This window comes from Stegastes partitus, unplaced genomic scaffold, assembly GCF_000690725.1.
Source record: "Stegastes partitus isolate 25-593 unplaced genomic scaffold, Stegastes_partitus-1.0.2 Scaffold700, whole genome shotgun sequence".
NCBI classification, from domain to species: Eukaryota; Metazoa; Chordata; class Actinopteri; family Pomacentridae; genus Stegastes; species Stegastes partitus.
The window spans coordinates 129,096-153,541 of NW_007578431.1; the positions used below are offsets into that span (position 1 = coordinate 129,096).

The window sequence follows — 24,446 nt, forward strand, 5'->3', positions numbered from 1 at the left end:
TTCAAAATATTGCATAAAGCCTTTAAGAGAGACTTTAAAAATATATTTCCACTGAATAAATGTTGCATATTGTTTTTTTTAATCCATGGGCCACTTGATGAGGAAAAAAAATACATGAAAAAGACCAACTTCTACTGTTAAGGTCACATTATTTCCTCTGATCTGCCATCTTGTCTACAGCCAGGTACTGTTTAGTGGATTCAGTTTTGTTTTGCACTTCCTCTGAGTAACTGCGTACACGTTAAAGGCCTACCTGAGACATATGTTGGCTAGCCTCTCTATCTCTGTCTCCATGTGTTCCTGTAGCTCTCCGGGCCTGAGCAGAACCTGGCAGATGGGACAGACTGGAGCCTGGCTGTCGTACAGGGACATCTTCTTTTTACCTGGAGACAACAACAAAGAGGAAAAACATCAGTATAAACAAGAACCAGGCACCCATAGATTTATTGTACTGAGAAACATTATACCCGGATTGCTTTAGAAATAGCGGCTATGACACATTATGCAAATTGTATCACAGAGACAAATCAAGAGCTTTTTTTGTTGCTGTTTTGTGTTTTTTATGCTACACCAAACCCACTGGAGCTGACTCTGTTGGTTTAAAGTTAAAAATCAGGAAAATGGGGTTAAGAATTCAGCAGCCTCAGCACTGTCTGCATTAGCTCGTACAGTACAGAGCTGCACAGTCTCTATTGTGTAATGTTGTTCTCAGGTCAAAGCCGGGGGTGGTGGTGGCGGCGGGGGGAGTTAAAGAAGTGTCTGCCATGGATGAGATAATGCTGTATAGAGTCTGCCAACACTACCTCACTTCATTGTCCTTGATCAGCAGGGCACAGGGTGGGGCCCACCTGTTTGTGTGTTGGCGTGTGTGTCATTGTGCGTCTGGAGGTGTAAGTGGACCCTGTGTGTGTTTAGAAAGTGTGCACTTTGCATGGTTTCTGAGCCTTTGTGTTTGCGCAGCATACATCCCACCTCTCCAAGTTTACCTCCGAGTCTGTCTGAGCTGGCTAAAAATAACACCCATTGAAATCAGTGCTTAATGTTGGAGGACACTTCCTGATTTCCTGTATTTGGCCAATCAAATGGGCTTTTTATAGCCCACGAACAATAGGCTCCGCCTCGGCCAGGACATCCCGTTTAGACTGCTTGTCACCACGGCAACAAGAGGGCCCAGGTAGAGGGGACTCCCTCTCCGTCTTGTCGCCGGCCTTTCTCTCTTTTTTTTTTTTTTTCAATCAAACACACATATGCATACACATGCAGGCCTCGGGGGAAGTGTATCCTTGCTCACATATTGGTCCGTCAGAACAGTTTCCTGCAAGAGGACTCATCAGGACACACACTGACACACACACACACACACACACACACGCATCCTCCTCCTCCCTCCCCTCTTTCCTCAGAGCGTGTGTGTGCATACCAGCCTCCCATTCTCCTGCACTGCTGCTTAACAGAGCCCAAAGCACTGGACACGTTAAGTGACTTTGAAAAATAGGTAATCGATGACCCCCTGTTTCTCTCACTCTCTTTCCCCTCTCACACTTTTTTCCCTCCTCTCTGGCATTATCCATTCCTAATTTTCTGCTCCCTACCGTTCATTTATTTGACTCATTTCTTTCTCCTCCTCTGTCTTTTCTTTCCTGTATCCATGTTGCTCATCTCCTCTCTTTCCTCCTCTTCCTCTTCTCTTGCCTTATTGCCTCTTCCTCCTCCGCCGTGCTCCCCTCAGATATTTCCCTTTCTCTCCTTGTTTCTCCGTCTCCCCCCCTCCTCCTCCTCCTCACCCTCTTCTCCCCGTTATTGCTTTGACAAGATAATTTGAGTCATGCTGAAGCCGTCGCCATCCGCCACAGCAAACAAAGAAAGATCCAATCCCCCCGTCTGCAGCCGATGGGGCTCTTTCTATTCCGCAGACAAACACACTCCTGGAGGTCGTGGACACACACACACACACACACACACACACACACAGCAACGTATGCCTGCGTCTGATTATTTTTAGGCTTTTGTTATGCCAGAAAGTGTAAATGCTTATTTCGCACGATGTAAGTTTGACTTTTTGCATATCAATATAGGGTGATTTTCTTTTGAATCGTGAAATCGTTGTGCAAGAACGAGACTCTTTGTATCGGCAGATTGATGATAAAGAAATGTAGATTCGCGGATGTGACAACAGAGAAAGCAACAGAGGATAACAAGGCAGACTTAAGTGGAGGAGTTTTTGTGTCGTGCGAACTGATCTGAATTCAACTTTTCTCAGACCAGAACGGACGCATTAAGAACAAACATGTATTGTAGACACGCAAATTACGCTCGCTCTGATGTGATGGAAAATCAACATCTGGTCGTGTGACAGAATGGAATACAACTTGAATTTGAAGAAAACGCTAAAAGGAGCATGAGAACATGTAAAAAATATAGAAGTGGGTAGAAATATAAATAAATCCCGCAACACAAAGAAGAAAACATAAAAGAAAAATACTGTTTTCTTCTTTAAAATGCATATTGGTTTTATATTTTCGGTTGCTAGAGGCACTGTGTAATGTCTTGAAGAGCTGGTTAAAAACAATTCACTGGCAAGTTCTCTCATGTGTGCCAGTTATGCAAAACTTATCACAACAAATGTTGGCAAGTTAAATATCTTCAGTGGCCCAAATGTTAGATCTTCCAATGACTCAAAAAAAAGTGCTGAAACTTTTATCATTTTTCGACCCCATTCATTTCTAACAGGCTTTTCCAACTTGTTCGCTGTCACCGCCTCTCATCCTTTCTCGTCGTGTTTCTTTCCTTTTCCTTCCTCTATGTCACCCCCCCCCTTCGTTCTCTTTACCAAATGCTCCCTGAGGGAAGTGAGTGATGGGGAGAGGCGAACGGACAGATAAATCCAGGGGAGGAGGAGGAGGAGGAGGAGGAGGAGGAGAAGAAGGGGGAAGAAGGGCGTGGTGGTGTTGATGTGATGCGATGTTGCACCCCAGGCTTGTCAGCCCCTTAAAGATGATTAATGTTGGGGCAACACGCACACACAAACACACACACACACACACACACACACACGTCCCGCTTTAGACCTCACAGCTCAAACACACACTCACCCCGCGGCGCAACGAGGGAGCGTTTAATCTCGGGAAGCTCCGAGGAAGGCACCGGAGTCAGGGAAGGTGGGAGGGGGGGTGGAAAAAAAGAGGATGGAGGTGAGAAGAAGACGGCTGGACAATAACAAGGAAATAGGCCTGACAGGACTTTTTAGCGCGGAGATTCCTCAGTAGAAATGCCGATTGGCGGAGCGAGTGAGGGATTGGCGGAGGGGAGGAGAGAGAGAAGGTGTGCGTCCCTGTGACAGCCATGATGGACTATAGGCCTGATCCCCCCTAATGTGCCAAGATGGATCGTCTCATCTCTCTTTCTCTTGACTTTCTTTCTCTATCCCCTTATTTCCCCTTTTTGTTTCCCCTTCCAGATCCCTGTTTTCTCTCCCCTCCTCATTTCCCCCCCCTGTCACCACCTTCCCTCCTTTTCATCTCTGCCACTTGATCCACTTAATGGTGTTCACTGGTTTTCCTCATGTCACAAAACAATAAGTCACCCAGCTGGCAGGAAGCATATCCTCTGACTTTTCCCCCCATCTTCGGCCTGATTTATTTACTTGCTGCTGTAGTACTGACAGGGCACAATGGAGTCACTAATTCCTAGTTTGGCTGCGTGACGTTGCCGGGGCGAGCGCGTGAGAATCACAAAAAATACCCATAAGGTGACGACAAACACACAAAAATGTCACGTTTTTGAAGCGACGTCAGTATTTAACCCACGTCTAACGTGTAATATGTCCTTGATTAGGCTTTTATATCCTTATACTTTTAAAATAATGAGAGGAGTCACACATACAAACACAACTAGACAGGCAATTACAGACACCAGATGGTGAGGAGGAGGAAGCTACATCATATGGAAGAGCGGAGAGCAAAGAGGAGGAATCTACCTTTATCCCCCCCATCCCTTCTCTCCTTGCATCTGTATTGTTTCACCCTTGTTTCCATACATCCTAATATTCTTAATTTCTTCTCTGCTTTTCTGCCACTAAGTTCTATTTTTTTTTCCTTCCTTCTGTCTTTGAGCACCAACAAACACGAATGATCACTAAAGGGTAAAATCTATTTCAGGTTTTCCTCAAAAAACGAATAAAAATGTGCCGAATGTCATCATGAAACAAGTTTAACCCCTTTTTAAAAACTTCAAGTAGCATCCCTCTTTCATTTTTAAAAACTTTTTCCTCCTCTCTCTCTCTCTGTTTCCCTCCCAGTGTCTCTCTCCCTCTCTCTCTCTCTCTCTCTCTCTCTCTCTCCTCTCTCTGTTGCTTTGGTCCAGATGAAGTGGGAATCAATAGATGCTAGATAGCGCCGGCTCCCAGTCACAGACTACAATGAGCTGAGGTAAAAGGCCACCTCCAGAGAGGACAGGGATTGTCAGCTCAATACTCGCTCTCAATGGGACCAGAGATAAAACACCATTTGGGGTGTCCTCACGGCTCAATGGGCTAAGAGGCAAAGCATGTACTCACGACACTGTGGGTCCAAATCCCAGTTAATGACCTGTATTGCGTGTCATCTCTTCGCTTTTATCTCGCTGCCTCTCAGGAAACCGGAGATCGGTGGACATTTAACTTTTCTATAGATGTGAAACTATGATTTTTTTTTTTTTTTTTTAAATGCACCTGTTATTGGTTGATTCAGTATTGTGTGCAAGCAATCAGAAATGCATTATTATTAAATGTATGGCCTATTGTTTTAAATACGTCCTCTTTTTTACCTCCTAAACTGCCAAAATTATGCCATTTATCAGCCAGAAACTATAAAAACAGAAAGACTGATTGGATTGGATACTGTTTTGTTGGAAAATTTAACCACATCTAAGCAAAAATCACTGTCTCGTTTAAAAAAAAAAAAAAAAACAGGAATAAACTGTCTGCAGTCATTAAATTCAGTAAAAAAACCTAAAATTCTGCATTCATCGTCACAATAGTGAAGCCATGACTGACTCGGCTGCAATCAACAGTCACATGACAAAAATGTAAGGAATTTTTAAGCTGAATTGGGATGAATTGCAGGCTGTGTAAGCAGAGCAAAAAGGGGGTAAGCATGAAAACAAATTCAAAATGTAAGTCATAAAATATCTGTAGCATAAAGAGTGTCAACTGTGGAAAATAAGTAGTCAAAGAAATTCTATAAAAATCATGTTCTAACTTTGATTTACTGCACAGAAGACATTTTCAAACTGTCTTTACTTTTAGTCATGGTTGTGCTGTTTCCATAGAGGTGCAGGACTTTATATTGCATTCAGAAATGAGGCCACTGTGAGAAAAAAAAACTTGACAACAGCACAAAAATGTCCAGAAACTGCTTTAGGTTCAGACGGTTAAAAGGTACAGGGAGCTGGAATCAGCACTAATAAACTGATAAAAAGAAACAGAAAATGTTTGACTTTCCATGAACTTGATCATTTTCCATCTTTTATATCTTCTGTAAGGAATTGAATTGACTTGTAAATTATACACACAATCAGCTAATGAGCACTGAGCATGTAAACTGGATTTAAACACAACAATAAGAGTCAGAAAAGAGGAAGGCCAGATTTATGTGTTGGCACACACACACGGTGTGTTTGTGGCCGACACACACACACACACACACACGCTGCAAGAGGCACGCTTGCAAAACACACGAGCACATTTCCCAAATGGAATGACAAAGTGTCTACATGTAGAGGCTGTTTTTCTGTCCTTGAACAACTGTCTTCTCCTTACGTCTGCACACACACACACACACACACACACACACACACACACACTTCCATTCCCCCTCCTTGTTGTTCCCCTAAATGAGTTTTCTGACATGCATCAAGTGTTTATGCCTGCTACCCCTCTTTTCTCGTCTCCTCCTCCTCCTCCTCTTCTTCCTCCCCTCCTTTCTGTCCCCTCCCCTCTCCGCTCGCCCGGCCGGTTAGCTATAACACCCGCCAACATCGGTAAACAAGGAAATCTCTCAGCCGCGGCCCGGCATGTAACCGCATTACCGCGCCCGATAACCTCTTCAAATAATGTGCGATAAGGGGAATTTGATTTGATTCACGAAAGGGAAAGAGGGCCACTTCTGCTCCCCCACCCCCCCCTCCTTTCCTCCCTCCAATCGCTTCCTTTTTCCTTTATTTCTTTCTTTCTCATTCTTTCCCTTCACCCCACCATCTTCTCCTCTTCTTCTTCTTCTTTTCACTTAGCCTGAGGGTCCAGGCCTCCTCCTCCTCCTCCTCCTCCTCCTCTTCTAGTCGTGTCCCCCCCTTTTCTCCAGAATGACACCGCCTCGCATCCGCAATCAAATAAATCCCGCCGAGGTGTCAGCCTTCATTTCGACTCTCCCCTGTCTTCTCCCCCGACCAACGCAAGGTGAGGTGAGAGGGGCCCCGTAAAGCCATCATCTCCATAATGGCAAATATGAGCCCTAAAGCCCAAAACCAGGGGCCGCATTAACACAAATGGGACTTGCGGGGTGTGTTTTTGCGTGTGTGTGTGTGTGTGTGTGTGCGCACTTCCCCTGGTGAAGTGATATGGTTTTTTGCTTAAGTGAGCTGTGATTTAAGCAGGCTAGACACTAGGCTGATCACTGCCTTCTTTGTGTGTGTGTGTGTGTGTGCAAAACAGATGAGGCTGTGTGGCTCATTCAGAGGACATTTGATGAAATGGAACGGGGGTCAACTTCAGTTTGCCACCCGGGCTGCTTTGCGTTACTTTGTGCATGTGTGTGTTTCCTGTGTCTTGTCTGATCATATGTGTGTGTGCGTGCATGTGTGTGTGTGTAGCCTCACTCCCTGACAGTGATGCATGGCGCTTTTAAATAGCACTCCTCCACGCCCTGCTCAAAACTCATCACCAGGCTCTTTCGCTATCCCCTCCCTTGCTCCCTGGGGTTGTCACTTTTAGAAAAGCAAATGAAATGTCGGCGCAGCGAGAAGAGGAGGGATGAAGAGACGGCCGGATTGAGGGATAGAAGGGGGAAAGGTGTGCGTGTCAGCGCGCGGCGCGAATGTGTTTGCTGTCTGTTCAAGTCAAGAGACTCAAAATATTTCCGCGAGGAGGAGTGTAAATAAAGTGAGCGATGGAGGATGCGTTTGTTTTGGATGAGCATCACTACTGCTATATGCAAAATTCTCATTCTGGGAAACCATATGGGATCAACAGCATTCTTTTTAAAGCTTAATTGCTCTTAAATACAAACCAAAATTTTTTTTAAAAAAAGGCGTAAATGAAATCTGGAGGATTTAGAAAAAGAGAAAGGGAAAAGCCCCCAGCCAGAGATCAACACATCATAAATCATCAGCTGCCTAGTTTTGAACATACGCTGATAAATGGTCATCTGATGATCCCTCTGTGTGTGTGTGTGTGTGTGTGTGTGTGTGTGTGTGTGTGTGCATGTGTGTGTGTGGACAAATGTGTGTCAGCATGTATAATGCGGCTTTTACTCCTGGGACTCCTGTGTGTCCGTCTCAAAGACAGCAGCGCGATGCTAGTGAGGTTATCTCTAACTACTGACAGCTGTTTATTCAATCAATCACCTTGTCAGAGTGTGTGTGCGCCTCAGAGAGACAGCGGTGAGGGAGAAAGAAGTAAATTAATGGAGCATTAACCAAGCGCTGACCCACGGAGCAGAAGCACGACCAGCAGCGGTAGGCCAAATCTCAATCCACACACGACACGTGCTTCAATTCGTAGGTTTAAAAAAACTATTTCTAGAAACTCTATTTTCTTTGATTTCACTTGAGTTCTCTTGTTATAATCCTCACTTTAAAGTATGTCATAATTATAAATGAATAATTCAATCATCATGATTAATCGTTAATATTTTATGATTTTGGGAACCTTGTGCATTTTAAATATTAAAAGGCAGACAAATTGAAACGTTAATTACTTCCAGAATAACACTTTTTTTGATTTGATGACTTTAGAACCTGGAGTATGACTGCTATGCTTGCATATTCAGTAGAACTGCTGCTGCACTGTAACACACACTCGCTCCATCTCGGTTTGTATGTGTTTGTAATTAAGACGCAGAGGAAAAAAAAAAAAAAAAAAGACACTTCAGCTTCCACCGGCCTCTGCCCTGTCTCTGCTGACTGACTCGATTCCATTTCTCCTTCCTCAGCTGTGCGGAGGAGGAGGAGGGATACCTAACGGAGAGAGGTGTGGGCGTGAGGCCTGTCGGCGCTCGTTTTCATCCCAAAGGGACCTAATCACGACAGGAACATGCCGTGTCAGTGGGCAAACAGGGACATCAGCAAGTTTGAAATAGACACCCTGAGTCAGCCCTAATCACAAACACAAACAACACAGATGCAGCTTGTTTGTGTGTGTGTGTGTGTGTGTGTGTGTGTGTGTGCTGAGCAACGGTTAGCAGAGTATCTTCAGCATAAGATAAGATAAGATAAGATAAGATAAGATAAGATAAGATAGTTCGCAGAGTATCTCTATCATACATCTGAAAACACTTTGCATATTTACACTGACTGAATAAATACTAGATAACTTAAGATAAGTCAAGATAAGATAAGTTAAGATAAGAGTTGTTAGGTTAAGTTAAGATCAGATTTAGTGATGCCTTGCAGAGTGAATTCCCACCTTACACACCTTGCTAAATACAAGTAAAGCATTAGAGGAAACCAGACAAAACAGCAAAATAAAGACAAAAATAAAGCTATAATAAAGACTTAGTACACCTTTCACATGCACAGATATGTCCTAATGGATAACAATTGTCGGACACACGTGGTGTGTAGAATTGTACTGAAAAGCCTTTGCTGTGATTCTGCAAAAAAATCAAGTATTGTAGTACTATAAATACAAATATAGTCCCAACTGTGATGTTATATACATTTTAAATAGCATCTATATATGAGAACCTTTGATTCAAACCTCCAGTTTTTGTCATTCTATCTTAAATACATCATGACTGTGTGTGCACTGGCCCACTTAGTCCACACATTAAACTGATAGTGTTCAGACACACACACATCTACACAAGTAAGGATTCCCTCCACATTAACTTCTCTATTATTTATTTTTCTTTATCTCTCTCATTTACTTCCTCTTTTTTTTTTTTCCTTCCCTCTCCATCCCTTTCTCCCCCTCTGCCTTTGATTCGGCTCTCTCGCTGCCTCTCATTATCTCTCTCCCTGCTGCTTTCATATGGTCTAGCGGCTGAATTAATTACCAAAGCCAATTAACGCTAGATTGGCTGATGTTTTAACTAATTAGCTTTAATGAGGGTGCCGTGGCTGCCTGCACCGTGTTAATTGAATCCTAACAGCGGAGGAGGCAGCCTTTGGAGGCAGGCTGAGAGGGATGGATGGGTAGACGGATGGAGGGATGGAGGCATGTGCAACGCTCACACACAACTTGTTATTGATAATATTCAGAGCGCATCGCAGGAACACCCACCCTGTTGTTGCTGCTGGTTTATCATTAACATTATTGGCCTTTTCTCACAAGACACCCACACACGTAGTGGGGGGAAGAAAAAAAAAAAGGGAAATAAGGCATTCTATTAAAAAGCGACACAATTATGTCACAGTGTGCATTGCCTTCATTTACGGGGTAAAAGTGTGTCTCGGCTAACTAGGTTTGGTTAATACAACTCATATCCCCACACCATGGATCTCCTGGTTATTAGTAGCTGTATATGTTATTGCAAAACGTGCCCGGCAAAGAGGAGCCGCAGATTAAAATCCTAGATCAATGTCACGCTGTCCTCTTAGCGGAGGATTACCTGCTGCATACCTGAACTCCATTCTCACCTGCCTCGTGATGGTAGGATCATAAGAGATGGAATGCAAAATGTGTGCATTGATCTGAAAGGTCCTTAATTACACATTATGTAATTTAGACGGGGGTGTGATGATTTTGTCTGTTAGATCATTTACAGCGTCAAAGGGAGCAGCTTTAGTTGCTTAATCCAAGGAAACTTGCTTTTTGCCCAATGCAAGTCCCACGTTGGTCGACAAAGCAAAATGAAACAGCTACATATTTAGTCAAAATTCAGTTAAGGCTAAAATGTGGCTACAAAACACCCTTAAAAACCAAGCTGCTGTATCATTGCTTAGGTTGTATTATTACTTTATTCCTATAGTTGTTTTGCTGCCTAGACTGTACGATTGGACAACTATTGAGGCCGTCATTGGACAATAATGCACGTTCTACCCCAGTCAGTAATGTAAAATTTCACTGGTGAGGGTGTCATGACTAAAATCAACTCTATCAGTCAGGCACACATTTAAAGTCCCTCTCTGGCTGTTGAGATAACCCCGAAAAACTCATCTGCATGCATCAAAATTCTAGTTTTGGGTTTTTTTTTTTCTCAATGAAATGTAATTTCTTCATGCCTTAAACCATCTACCCATGCCCACTTGCAGCAGCTTGAGCACACCAGCTCACCTGCGACTCTGATAAAACACTGTAAACCTACTCAATACTACAAAATGGAGTAAATCAGCCATAAATGTTCATATCTGAAATACTCAGCCATGATGCTGACGGCTTATTTCGCAGATGGAATGTCTTCTAGCATCTAAAGAACACTATAGTATAATGTTAACAAGGTAAAAACTTGAATTTCACCAGCGAGAACCCATTACAAACTCAAACTAGAGACAAACATTTCTACTTCTTGTGCAGTATCTTAGACCAGCTAAAACTCTAACAATCTGCTCTCATCTTTACACTTTCTGTCCTTTGCAGGGCAGTGCAGCTGCCAGCATATTAAACCTTTATTAAACCCCTTCCTTAGTGTTTGTCTACAAAAACACAGACATCTTTCCAAGGCATAGCAATCCCATCTAAACACTCAAATATAAAATTCCATTCGTCTATTTCAAATTGATTAGAAATGACTGTGCATTTTCAAAAGCTGAATCCTACATCGACGCTGCTGAGAGACATCAGATGAAGTTCTAACATTTTCCCCCCGTCCTCCCTCTTCTCCGTCTTCTCCCGTCTTTGCTGATCTAAAGACATGAACAGCGGCAGATTGTCTGAGGTGGCTATAAAAATCTGCATGGCCGTGTAAAAGGCTTAATGATTTTAAAGTTACAAGAGAAAAGAGCCTGCAGTTTGTCTCATCCATCAAGTCTAGCACCGGCGCCTTCGCCAAATGGCCCTGCCACCTAACCTGGCGCTTAGCAATGCGGGGCCAAATACACCCTCCCTTCTCTCGCTGTCTCTCTCAAACATTTTGTCTTTGTCCCACTTAGACTACATTATTTCTTTCCCTACTCTTTGGATCTCTTTCACCTTCTCCGTGTCACCTTCTATTTTTCATTGTTTTGTTTTTTCTCCTTTCTTTCTGTCTTTCGTTGCATTTGTATCAGCGTGTTGTGCTTCCTGAAAGAGTGGAGGTGTGAGGTGAATAGCTGTGTCTGGACAATGTTTTTCCCACTTTAAATCTGCAATGGCAATGTTAACGTCAACTTGATGTACAGCACATAAGACACTCAGTGTTAAAGTATGAATGATCGTAGTTTGCTGTTGATATCATTGGATACAGATACTGAAAATCTAATTCATAAAAAACACACCACAAATGCTACATGACATTCGGTTGAGGCAAATACCCAAAACCACCAGCAGATTGCTTGATCTCAAACTACTTCTCCTCACATTTGATAATTTTAAAACACAGTGTTCAGTTTTACAGCGAACCACGAGGAGCTCTTTGCAGCATGTTCAAGGTTAAAAGTGGGAGTGTATCATCCTGAGGCTCCTTGTAGACCCATGTGCACCTTCTTAACCACCTCCCACTGCAGCAACGCCCCACCTTCAATAAGGTTCCACTTGAACACAGAAACCTTTTAACCTGTTGTTGCAAACTGGAATCAGAAGTAGCGCTCGTAGCTCCCTTAGTTTCTCTTTCATACTCAGAAATCAGGACATAAAGAGCACACAAAGGACAAGGATGCAAAAAGGATATCAGAGCAGGCATCAAATAGCAGAAGATGCTTCTATGTTTCGGTATCAGCTTGCAGCCTTTTGCTCTTTTCTCGCCTGCTGCATGCGCGAGGATTTCCTATCAGTGCAGAGTTTCCCTCCGCACATATCAAATACATGCTAACTCTTAGATAAATACACTCACAGGCACGTATCCCTCAAGAGATGTGGTCACGCGGAGGAGAGGAACGAGGATTTTTATCTTCACGCACACACACCCACTGAGAAGCACCACCATTGCAGCACCTTTCCTACTTATTTTCCTGCTTTCTTTTTAAATTTTGAATGAATGGACTGACCTAAAATCTAAGAATGCTCGTTCCACCTTTACCTACTTCTTCTTTTCTCTCTAAAATTGAGAGAACAAGTTGACAGAATCATATTCCACACTGCAAAAATGATCAAAACGCACACTTCACCCTAAATGTACGCATGAAAAGTAAGAACTTAACCAAAGAAAGGTGATTATTTTACTCTGTGGAAGTACACTTTCTCAGTTAACTGACATATTCTCAGTAAAATCAAGGTCTGAAAGGCTTTAACCACGTCCGATGTATGTTTCATGCTTGTTTTCTACTTCTTTCGGCAGAACTCGGATTTATAGATCGCAATAACTTACATCAGATCATGCAGATTTACGGCTTCTATTAGCAACAGTCATGTCATCGAGACACAATAGCAGCAATAAACACACGCAGATATACAGCCGGGGTGACAACAATAGCCAAATGTAAATCAGATAAATAGATGAAATTGAACAGTCATTCAAACAACCCCCGTTTAACGCCGAAACCTCACGAGCCTTTTGTACAGCGGATGCTATTGTAGGTGTGTGTGTGTGTACGTTGGCTTGTCAGCGATTGAGAAGAACCTATTTCCTCTTGCAGAATCCCCGGCTCTAAATGATGGATTGATATCTCTCTCGCTGTGGATTATATGCGGCGTTCGTGTGTGTGTGTGTGTGTGTGTGTGTGTCAGCGGCCCTCTCAGCCTCTTGCTGCCTCTCCTCTCAGGCCCTTATCAGCTCTTGTCACAAACAGAGGATAGGGGATAATCCTTCATACAAGGGGAGCAGTCCTGCCTTCCATCTATCTAGCTGTCTGTCTAGCTGTCTGCTATATTACCCCTCTCGCCAGAGTGTCACCGGAATAGAAATCAAATGGACACAAAGCAAACTTCCTGCATCTCGGTAATCTGTGTTGATGCCGCCAGAATCCACACTGTACAAAGTTTTGTGGGTTTTTTTTGCTCCATATATAGTTATTTGCACTTAAGAGCTGGGAATTGTGTGTTTCCTTGAGGTGTCACATGTCCCGGTGGGAATAAAAAAAAAAAGAGCCACAAGCTCCTTTGGAAAAACGACTGCAACCCAAATAATGAAAACTTTCCTAAGTTCACGGTCACGCCCACGCCTCGGGGTGCTATGTTGTGGTTTCTCGTCCCCATGAGTGGGCGCTGTGGATCACTCCCGAGTTCCAAGAATCGGAGTGGCCCCCCCCCACTCCGGCAACAAACTGCGAGAGTTCTGCTTGTGAAAACACGACTTTCACAACGTTTTCATAATGTCGCTGAGAGAAACGTTCACAACATATAATTTATATGAGCGCTTTTGTTCTAAAAGGAGATTTTAAGAGACCAATAAAATAAAACAACATGAAAACATTACAACAAATTGTTAGCCACAGTGACTGGTACCACTTGAGGAAAGAAAAAGAAAAAAAAAACCTCATTCGAGATGGAAAAATCAAGTTGACTTATTATTTTGGTTTGGCCGAAAATACACGAATACTCCAAACCCACATTCCACTCTTTCTTTCTTTCTCTCTCGCCGTCTGTGTGTGTGTCATATTTCCTGTAAAGTAGGCAGAAGGGAAACAAATGTATATAAAATATGGGTGGAAACACTTGATATGAGCAGAACAAAGATGTCTATCTGCTGGAGTGGGTTATTGCACGGGTCACACCTGAGGCTATTTTGTGTATTTATGTGTGTGTGTGTGTGTGTGTGTGAGACAAGCAGCTGCATCACACAGCTGCGATTGGACATCATTGTGATCTTTATCAGCCCGCTATCTTTCTGCTCTACAGGACTCTGCCTATCAACTCTTTTCCCTCCCTTCCTTCTTGTCCTTTCCCTTCTCGACTCTCCCTTTCCCCTCCCTCTGCGTGGTGATATCGCATCGTCCAATAGAGGGGGATGTTTCACTACACTTTGCTCTTGCTGGGCCTTTGCTGGTTTTTCTCTGAGGAGGCAACATTCCATAAAACGGCCCATTATTTCGCCCTAACCTTTATCTTCAAAAATCATCTTTGCCTCCTTAAAAATGGACAATTTCAAGCCAAATATATGAAACAATTCCACTTTTTTTTTTTTTACAGAAGCCCGTTTTCACTCGTTTCAGAAAGAAGCATATTGCAACACTAAAGTGAACAAAAAGAAGCAAGAATTTAACAGGTCAACCGAACCTGATCGTTCCCAGGACCGAGCACCAAACCTGGGGGGGATAGGGCCTTCTCTGTGGCCGCCCCCACCCTCTGGAAGTCTCTCCCACAACATCATCCGTGACACCACAGACCCGGTCATTTTCAAATCCAAACTCACCTGTTTCGCTCTGCTTTTCTTACTTAAACCTTCATATTGATATCTTGTGTTGTTTTTTATCTGCTTGCTTGTATTTCTGCTCAGTCTGCTTTTGTTTTAGTTGCTTTTATTGTTCTTTCATCCTGTAAAGCGTCTTTGAGGTTTTGAAAAGCGCTATACAAATAAAATGTATTATTATCAATATTATTATCAATCAACAGGAAATTTTGTCATAAAAAGTCATTTTTAAAACTCAGATTTTGCTTTCTTGGCATTAAAATTTATATTTTCTCGATTAGATCATTGCTCTCCTGTTAAAATCATGTCTCTCCACATTCGATGATATAAAAATATCTGGATAAACTGAATCATGAGGTGAATAAAAACTACTTCTAAAACTAGATAAAGCATCAACAGTAGATTGGATTTGCTTCAAGATCGCTGCTGCTAAAGACAGGTTTTGAAACTTGTGCAGGAGAATTTTCTGAAAATTTGCAAAATTCTAAATCATCAACTTTGGCGATGTGAGGCTGAATTATGTCGTCTGTTTACTGTCAGCTACCTCCAGCTCGGAGGCTGTTTCTCTCTCTCACACACTCACAGAGTTGAGGATCTGCAGCTCGAATCAATAGAAAATTAAAGAGACCGAAATGGTTTCTGCTCACATATTAACCTTCCTTTCTCTTTTCTCCTGTCTTTTCCATCTTTTCCATCATCCCTCCCTCCCTCCCTCCCTCCCTCCCTCTTCCTCTCCCTGCCCTCCCCTAATAGCCGGTGCCACTGACGACAGCAGTGCTTCAAACAGCCTGAGTGTGGGTTTTAGTGACAGAGAGAGAGGACAGATGTGTTTTTTCGAGTTTGAGCCTCGGAGATCGAGGAAGAGGGCGAGATGGTCGGATGAAGGGATGGGTTGGAAGGACGGAGGGAGGAGGGGGGGGGGGCAGTAATAGCACTGAGGCGACCGGGGAGGGCTTTGGATACTCTCTCTCTCTGGACACACACACACATGCACACCGTCTGGGGACTCAAATCTCAGAGCAATTTTCAGGCCGGATGATTGGCAGCTTGATGCGTATTCTTCCCCTACAAGACTGGCTGATAACTCCGGCTATCCCATTCCACCCCGGCATCCCTCCCTCTCTCTCTCTCTTTCTCCCACTCTCACCACTTTTTTTTTTTTTTTTGTCACTGTGACTCTCTCAACACCTCCTTGCCCTGACCCCCTCCCTCTCCTCTCCCATCCCTCTTTCCATCCTTCTTCTCCCCCCCTCTTCTCTGCCTCTCTCCCTCTCTCTCTCTCTCTGGGCTTGTTGTGGGACTATTACAATGACAGAGGCGATAAGGGACATTTATCACATGTGCGGCGGGGTGAGCGAGAGAAAGCCCTCAACAGGTCTAGGGGGAGGAACATGCACACACACAAATTTCCAGACGTGCACATACGTTCGGCATTGTGGGAACGAACACACACTGCATGCATGCAAATGTGCAGGCGCTCGCTTATGCACACACACACACAGACAAATAAACAGCCAGAGGTTGCACTTGCTTGCACACAACTGCACACACACACACACAGAATGTAACGGTGAATCATCCTCCTTTTCCCCATTTTGTATTTTGCAGTTGACTGAGGCCAATTCCCCATAATTCAATACAGCTGAAAAATGAAACCCCGGTAAATCGCTACAGCGATTTTACAGATCCCCGCTTATCCTCATAATTCATTATTTCCAAACTGTAACAACATTACATTTCATTTGTAATGCTCCGCCTGCCTCAGCCATTTGCCAATTGTTATATCTTATTGTTTTCCCTCTCCAAGGGGGAGAAAAGTGAGTTATTGGGGGAGAGATGGAGGCTGGCTGGGTGGCGCAGCCGAGTACCTGTTTGTCTGTCTCCCTGTAGCTGCCTATTTATCGTCCGGGCTGCTTCTGGATCTGTCTTCCTCTCCATCTGTCTGTCTGTCTGACTGTCTCGCTAACAAACGCAACAAATGAGTCGCTGTTCTTATTGCGGTCAAGTGATAATGAGCCTATTGTTGCATCCTCATGCCCGAACACAGACACATTGTTTTTCCGGCACCGTGGTACAGTCAGAACCACAGCTGGGTCGGGGCGAGGCGGAGGCTGGTGCAAGGATGGAGAGAGGACGAGGAGGAGGGAAGGAGTCTGGAGAGAAAGAATGGAAAGGATAGCGGGAGCAGTAATGGAGAAAGGATGCATGATGATGGAATAGAGAGGAATGTATAAATGTGTGAATGAAAAAAAGGTAGGGAGCTGAAGTGGCAGGCAGCGGTGGAAGAAATATTAAGATTCTATGTAAATATATTCAAAAATGCTACAGAAATATAAACAAAATAAAAGTATTCATTGTGCCAGAAAGCTTCTGCCAGAGTCTCACATTCTTGCATTGTTCTCACAAATAAAACAAACTGGCTACATAAGGAAGAGTAATTAATTTATTCTAGCACAAAGTTGGGCCAATTGCAAAAGACAGAAGCGAAAGGAATGGGCAGAATCTGTGCAGCAAAAGCCAAGAAAACATGACTTTTGGCCCTTTTTTGTATCAATCTGGACCCTACATTTGATAGAATTTATAAAGAAAAGATCCAAGCAGCATCTGTTCAACATACATTTGCAGCAAGCCTTAAACATCATCCTTCAGACTTGGTTAGTACTCGAGAAAACTAGTCAACTAATGTAGATATTAGTATAAAATGGCATAAATTGAATACATATATATAATATCTAAACTTTTTTTAATCATACAATCTTCACCTTTCGTTCCAGCGATGCATGCATCCTACACTCAAAGCGGGAAATGCAACATTCTGCAATTTCAAACTTTAAACTGCAACCCATAAGCTTTTGTCAATACCGCAGATAAATATCCTTTCACGCCAGGTAGTGCGAGATGTCTCGAGAAGGGTGTTTGCAATATTTACAGCTTCAAAAAGACATTCTTCAAATAGAGGAAAAAACCACTTAGATCAAATACTGGAATCGCCATTAATCTGAGAGCTAAAAACACGCTTTGATGTCTTTTTTTTTTCCTTCTCCACGTACACAGACACACACACACGCGGGCCGAGACACCATCCTTCCTGTAATCCCCCATTTATCACAGCTGCAGCCACTCTCCGGCCCTGCCCATGTTACTGTACCCTGTCACCCTGCTGGCTAAACAAACTGCTCCTTGATGTATGAGGGCCTACACCGGCCATAAACTTATTCACTTTTAACTAGCATGCTACCGGCTTGCCGTGGCTCAGACATCACCTTCGTTGTGTGTGTGTGTGTGTGTGTGTGTGTGTGCAGCGTATGAAAACTGCCGGTGAGAAATTAACCCCCTGGGTGCTGCTTCATAACTCACTCCTCTCTTTTCTTTTCCTCTCTTCTTTCTTTCTCCTCCCTCCCCTCCCGATCCATCTGTCTTTATTCTGCAGCCCAGGCATTAGTCCTGTATCTATTACCCATTAGAGTGTGTATGTGTCTTTGACAATGGAGGAAATGGCTCAGCGTTGGACGAAGGAGAACAAAAAAGAAGAACTGCAGGTCTTACGTGTCTCGCCGAACTGTTTCATGTTGGGGAATGAAATGTGAGGAGAAAGCGTGGACATCTGTCTTATCATGTCTCTTCTCTTTTCTTTTAATTGAGTTCACCAAGATAAGAGAGAATATAAAGCCATAACCAAGAACCGGGTTATGGTGGAGCTTGTGATGTTGGCAGCTTGGCACATGTCTCGGTCCGCACCTATCTCCCCCCCCCGTTCTCCCAAGGTGCTTTGCTGTTTTATTGACTATATGTATTTATTGTCTCCAGTCAGTCTGGAGTCAATCGGATGACGCACTAATCTGGTAGAACGCGATTAACGATTAATTGATAACCGTTGCTTTATCAACTCTCTGTGAATGCGAAAAAAAAGAAAAAGACACACACATTACGCACAGCAGGTAAACACGGTGCAAACATGCAAACAAGCGCAAAATGAAACGTCTCCCCCGCCGACACACACGTCCCACATCAAGCAGCACCACCTAGTACACACAGCTAGTAAAGGTTAATTACATCGCTTTTTTTTTTTTTTTTTTTTTTCCCTTCAGTGTTTTATGACTGCAGTAAGTTGTAGCTGCATGGGTCCCCTTCTTATCAAGCAATAAATTCATTAGTGGCTAACACACCTCGCTGGGGCAGCTCATTTACTTCTCGCAAACAAGATTAGAGGACAGAGGGGGCAAGAGGGTGGATCTGGACGGAGCGCTCCGGAGATCGTACGACATGGATGTGTACACTCATTGGAAAACGCCAGCAATGAGGCATTACTGTAATTTAGCGCGACAGGAAGAACGCCTTTTTGAGCAGCGCGAGGGATGGAAAAATTCTGAAACCCGAATGTATTAAAGAGGTCAGGGGAGGGATTGTTATCTCTGCCGGGATAGCCGACTACTGTAATGATATAACACATGAAGGAGTGTTATAAACATCTGTTGAGTTGCTGCTGTATGGTTTGTGTTTAGCTCCTTGCGATACGGGAATGTTAGCGGTTAGTGTCAAGGCCAACTCGTGATTTCCACATTCCTGTTCGATGACTGATGCAGATTAATGGAAACAAGCCATTCGACTAGTATGTATAAGGTCGCGTTGGCCATGATATCGAACACAGAAAGCACATTGGACTCCTGTGGATGTTTCTGAAAGGCTGGTTGGGACTTTTTTTTTTTTTTTTACAGAATACAGCAGCTGGTTATAGATCGGCCTGTAGCACCATGTCAGTGATTCTTCCTGAGGAGAGTCAAACCCTACGAATTTGACTGTTGCCAGGAGGTTGTTGCTTCTTGCACCAAGGACAGTTGGTGGACGTTTTGAGACCACCTGTAAAAATCAAAACCCAACCATACCTGGTTTAAATTTGGTCGCCACCTGCTACAAAGCCACCCGTTACCAGCACTTCTGCAACGCTTGGAACTCTCCCTAAAAGTTATGGAAGCATTTCCAGGCACCATACGCCAAAGGTGCTCAGTTTTCTTCTTGACTGTGTTAAAATGGTGACCCTTGAACTTGAGTTTGATTTGGGGGAAGAGGAAATGTGTTAAATCTACCGAGTGGGAAGCGATGGTTGTGTAGTTGTGGTCAAAAAACTGGGCTGCGGCGATGTGCACAGTGAGCATCGACGTGCCATCGAGCCACGGTTATGGCGAGTGTTTTCCCTCCGACACCTCAAGACGCTACAGCAGAACTCGACCTTGAAAAACACTGTCAAATCCACATCACACAAACCCTTGTGGACACATGGATGTGAAGCGCATGAATTGACCTTTACCAGTATGTGTGCAGGAAAAGCATCTTCCACTAGCAATCAGGCTAATTAAAGTTTAGCACTGGTGGCCATAAAGTGACCCAAGAAACTGATGAATTTACCAACCCCTGTGGTTTGTTCAATGATGTAGCTTTTTACTGCGACACACAAACACTGTTTTGTGTAGTTACAGATTAGAACAGAGGCTGTTAGTTTGCAACATTAGCTACGTAAGTCGGAATAAATCCAGCCTGTATACAGATAAACAGGTAACAGGACAAGCTACGACAGTTTGCTTTGATGTAGAACATGACGTTTTAAACATATACAAGCGCACATTGCTATAAGTCTGAACAGAACACACAGTTTTGTTTTAATTACAATCTCAACCCATCGTTTTATGTTGAATGAGTCACATATGAATGAGTCAGATGAGGTGAAAATGTATTTGTTGAGTGACCTGGAAAAAAAAAAAAAAGTCTAGTGGACAAGCCTGATAATGTCATATAAGTGTAATCACCCTCACACACACACACACACACACACACACACACGTGATTTTCTTTAAACACACACCGCTGACCCAAATACACCGTTACTCATCTCTTCTTGTTGAGCTAAATTGGCAAATATCACCTGCTGTGTACAGAGGCAGAAAGACTCCACACACACACACACACACACACACACACACACACACACACACACACACACACATACACACACACACACACACACACACATACACTTGAGACTCCTTTTTTTTTTTTTTTTTTATCTCAGATAAAAAGGAAGCCAGCTGGGGATGTCAGCAGACAAATCAAAAATTCAATCAATCACAGGGTATCATCATTAGAGTTGATCCTACACACAGGATCTGACAGATCTGTGTCTCTGTAGGTGTTGGTTGTAGTACTCACAGAAACATACACACACTTAGTCTCTCGCATACACACACTAATAGATGTAAATATGCGCGGATATTACCGAAGCCGACCGGTGCACGCACACACCTCGGGCGCAGCACTTTGCACGGCCACGGTGTTTTCAGCTGCGTCTCATTTCCATTACAGAGCGCGAGCAGACACAGAGAGGGCAACAAGCTGATCGGTTGTGTAAGCTTTCATCTAACAATATACAAATACAAGCACATTGAGGAGATCACTAGATATGAAAATGTAGCCTAAAGCACACAGAGAGGCCTCTTATTCAATAAACACCACCTCAGCGTGTGCTATTATCAGCCGAGTAGGCTTCTGGGTGGAAACACAGAGCGTCTCTCGCTGCCTTTAATGTGGAAATGTTAACGTGACACTGACGCTGTGACACTATTCGGAAATACAATCGATAAATACAATCGGATAAAAGGACATACTGTATTTGTTGTGGTGGTTTCTGTCAATCCCTGTGAAAAAAGAAACTGCTTTAAATGTAATGGTTTTGTTTTGTATTGTGCATTAATAAATAATGGCACAGTTAAAGAAACAGAAATATGATGAAAATAAAAAAAAAAAATCATACACACTTTCCACTCAAGAATGCTACAAAACAATTAAAAGAAAAACAGATGTAAAAAAAAAGAGAATTTTTCCACTACATTTACAGAATAACTGCATTATAATAGCCAAACCATGTTTTAATCTTTTACCAATAGCTGACATGTGCATGTACTTAAACACTAATTTAATGGACCTTATTATCCCTACTAATAAGGAAGTATGGTGATCATATCGAGGCCTGCATGGTGATCCAGAGCAAACAAACAAAAACATGGACTCATAAAAATAATTTAGGGTCATATTAAAATTACGCTCGTTATCCGCAGCCTGCCCAGTGAACCCGTAGATCAAAAATATACCTGTTAAGTCATACAGAATAATTTAGGAGAGTAATAATGGTCCTCAGATATGCCAATTTAGGACAACTATTAGGGGGAAATTGTCATGTATTTAAGGGGCAGGGGAGCCGTGTTTAGGCCCGGTGTGGTGATCCAGGATAAACACGGGCTTATTTACTCCTCCAACAGCCGGCTTATTTACAGACTGAAATGAGAGCCGGATCCTTTAGGATCAAGTGCTTTCGCTGTTTGGTGCAAGAACATTCTCAGCATAAACTGCCTTTAAGCTTTCAATCAAATACACAAACACACAACTGCAGACGGCAAATCATCTATTCTGAGTTGTTGGAGTGCTGCTCAACCCTGCACCTAAATGAAGCCCGGCTCATTGGAACTGACATGTTACTGTAATAAGGCTCATTCTGAAATGTGCAATTGAAAAAAAAAATAAAATAAATAATGTGAATCGAGACCAGTGTGTCATGAGTGATTTATTTTCGTGCTAAAAAAATAAACGAGGGCCCGGTTCAGTCGCAGTTTTGTAACACAAGGAAGAGGTTAACCTCCGCTGCTCGACAGCGTGCGCTGTAACTACAGCCTGTCCGTTAGCTCTCCTGAAACCACACATGCACCACACAGCCCCTTTCCCTTTACTGCAACGGCTCAGCAGGTGCTGGTCCTGTAACAGTGTGTAGTTACAGGAAGTGAGTTGTACTCTAAGTACAACAGAGACAGACGAGGGGATTAGCTAACATTGTGGTGAAAGGAAGGGAGGGGAGGGAAAAGGAGACTGAAGTGTTGGGAGGTGTGAAGGTGTGTGACTGTAAATCAGACCAACATTATGTAAACCACAGGCCCAAAGATTCATGTTTCTTACTGGAAGCACATACCGCAAGCACACACACACACACACTTCTTAAAGTATCATTTAGAATTTTCGTTATAAAGATGGTCATTGATCAGATGGATGTATGAAATGTCATCACAGATCTATTGTATTTTCTATTCTATTCCATTCTAAAGATGTGTGTTTGACTCCTCATCAGCACTAAACAGGCCTCATTACACTTGCAGTACTTCAGTAGTCACCAGATGGCATTCATTAAAACCCACACACACACATCCTTGTACTCCGCACACAGACACAGAGCATCTTCTGCTCTATTATTCTTATGTCAGTAAATGTGGCCAGGGATAAATCCAAGCCTTTTAGCCATCTTCCACTGCCTGTAATATGGCCATCACCATTAGAATGCACACACACACATGCACACGAGGCGTCTTCTCTATAATAAGGCCATCACCATTAAAGCTGTCAGGGCCAGAGTGTTGAGTAATACTGCCGAGAAATTACACCTCACTCACCCTGCATGACACCGTGTGACCTGCAAACACACACGAGCTCTCCGGTTGACCCCCCCACACCCACGACTCTACGTGCATGTAATACATATCTGCATGTGTCGCCGTGTGGGCGGTTGTTTCTCTACGACCGTCCTGAATCTTCCCCCACCATGCATCACGGGACTATATCATTTTCAACTAGGAGTCAAAAGACCACCTACTGTTTGCCATGCACACACGTAGGTGCATATTTTATTTTGTCAGGAAAAGGATGTTTGAAGAAGCAAATATGGCGGGAAAAATCAGGGCAGGGAGGGGGATACAGGAAATAAAAAATTTAAAGTAGAAAGGAAAGAGGATGCCACACCCACCGGCAATTGGAGAAATCAAAGAAGATTAAGGGAAAGCTAAGAGCAGTGGGGGTCAGATAGATTGCAAGATTCTCTAATGTCGCATCTTCTAAATCATCTTTTATTTTGAAATTTCCAAGAGCGAAGGGATAACCTCAGCATGCCGCTAGAAGTTTCATTCTTTTTTCCCCTGCGACATTATTACTGGTGTTAAGTCAGTTTACATGGTGTTCCACTGATTTCATACTTTGACACTTTGATTTTAAACAGAGGGAAAATGTGGTCAGACCGCTGGTGATGCTGTGCGCAGAGCTGGAGACGTGCCCCGCGATGTCAACACATGTAATAGACTGACCTGAGTTCAAGAGCGTATTGGCAACCGAGCAAAGACTTAGTGGCAAAATAACTGACAATACTCAAATGCGGTTACTGGAAAAGGCAAGGAAACACCAGAAATTGAAACTATAGAGACCTCCTCCTGGAGGTTTTCCACCTCTCCTGTCTCTGTCCTGAGCACCACATGAGCACCGGATTAAATGTGCAGATAGTCAAGCTAAGAGTCAACATTCATTTGTGGCCCCCTGTGGGATTCAAAACCTGCCCTCCTGGGGGGAAAGCCCTCCATCTAATCCATTGCACCTCCACAAACTGCTCTCGCTGTGGACTTTGCTGCCATTTATGCTATCTCGCCTCTCTGGGGGAAAGACCTGTGATAGGCTAGAATCTCCAGTTAGATTTTCTAAAGCTTGAAGGAGGAGGCGCAGAAGTCTGGTTTACTCTCAGACTGCTTGAATTACAAATTAGAAGTTAATGTGGATTTTTTTGTCTGATGATGGCAAAAAAATAAACCAGTATTAAATAGTTCTCACATATCTGGGAAGTCCTGAGTAGCTTGTTTCTTAAAGATACATTAAAACCTTGTCATCGGTGTTTTAATATTTAGCTATGGTTATGTTTTTCCCCCAAATCAAGTAGTTCTGTTCAAATTTTACAAAAATAAAACACAGTGTAGGAGA

At 43.2% G+C, this 24,446-nt stretch overlaps 1 protein-coding gene across 8 annotated transcripts in view; it reads right to left on the minus strand.

Moving 5' to 3' along the window:
* The window catches only part of rnf220a (ring finger protein 220a), a 200,373-nt gene that overhangs the window by 52,593 nt on the left and 123,334 nt on the right, over positions 1–24,446 (minus strand). For all 8 annotated transcript variants that reach the window (XM_008290870.1, XM_008290871.1, XM_008290874.1 and 5 more), the window contains one exon: positions 254–383. In XM_008290870.1, the coding sequence (XP_008289092.1) occupies positions 254–383 (130 nt within the window). The remainder of the gene's footprint in view (positions 1–253; positions 384–24,446) is intronic.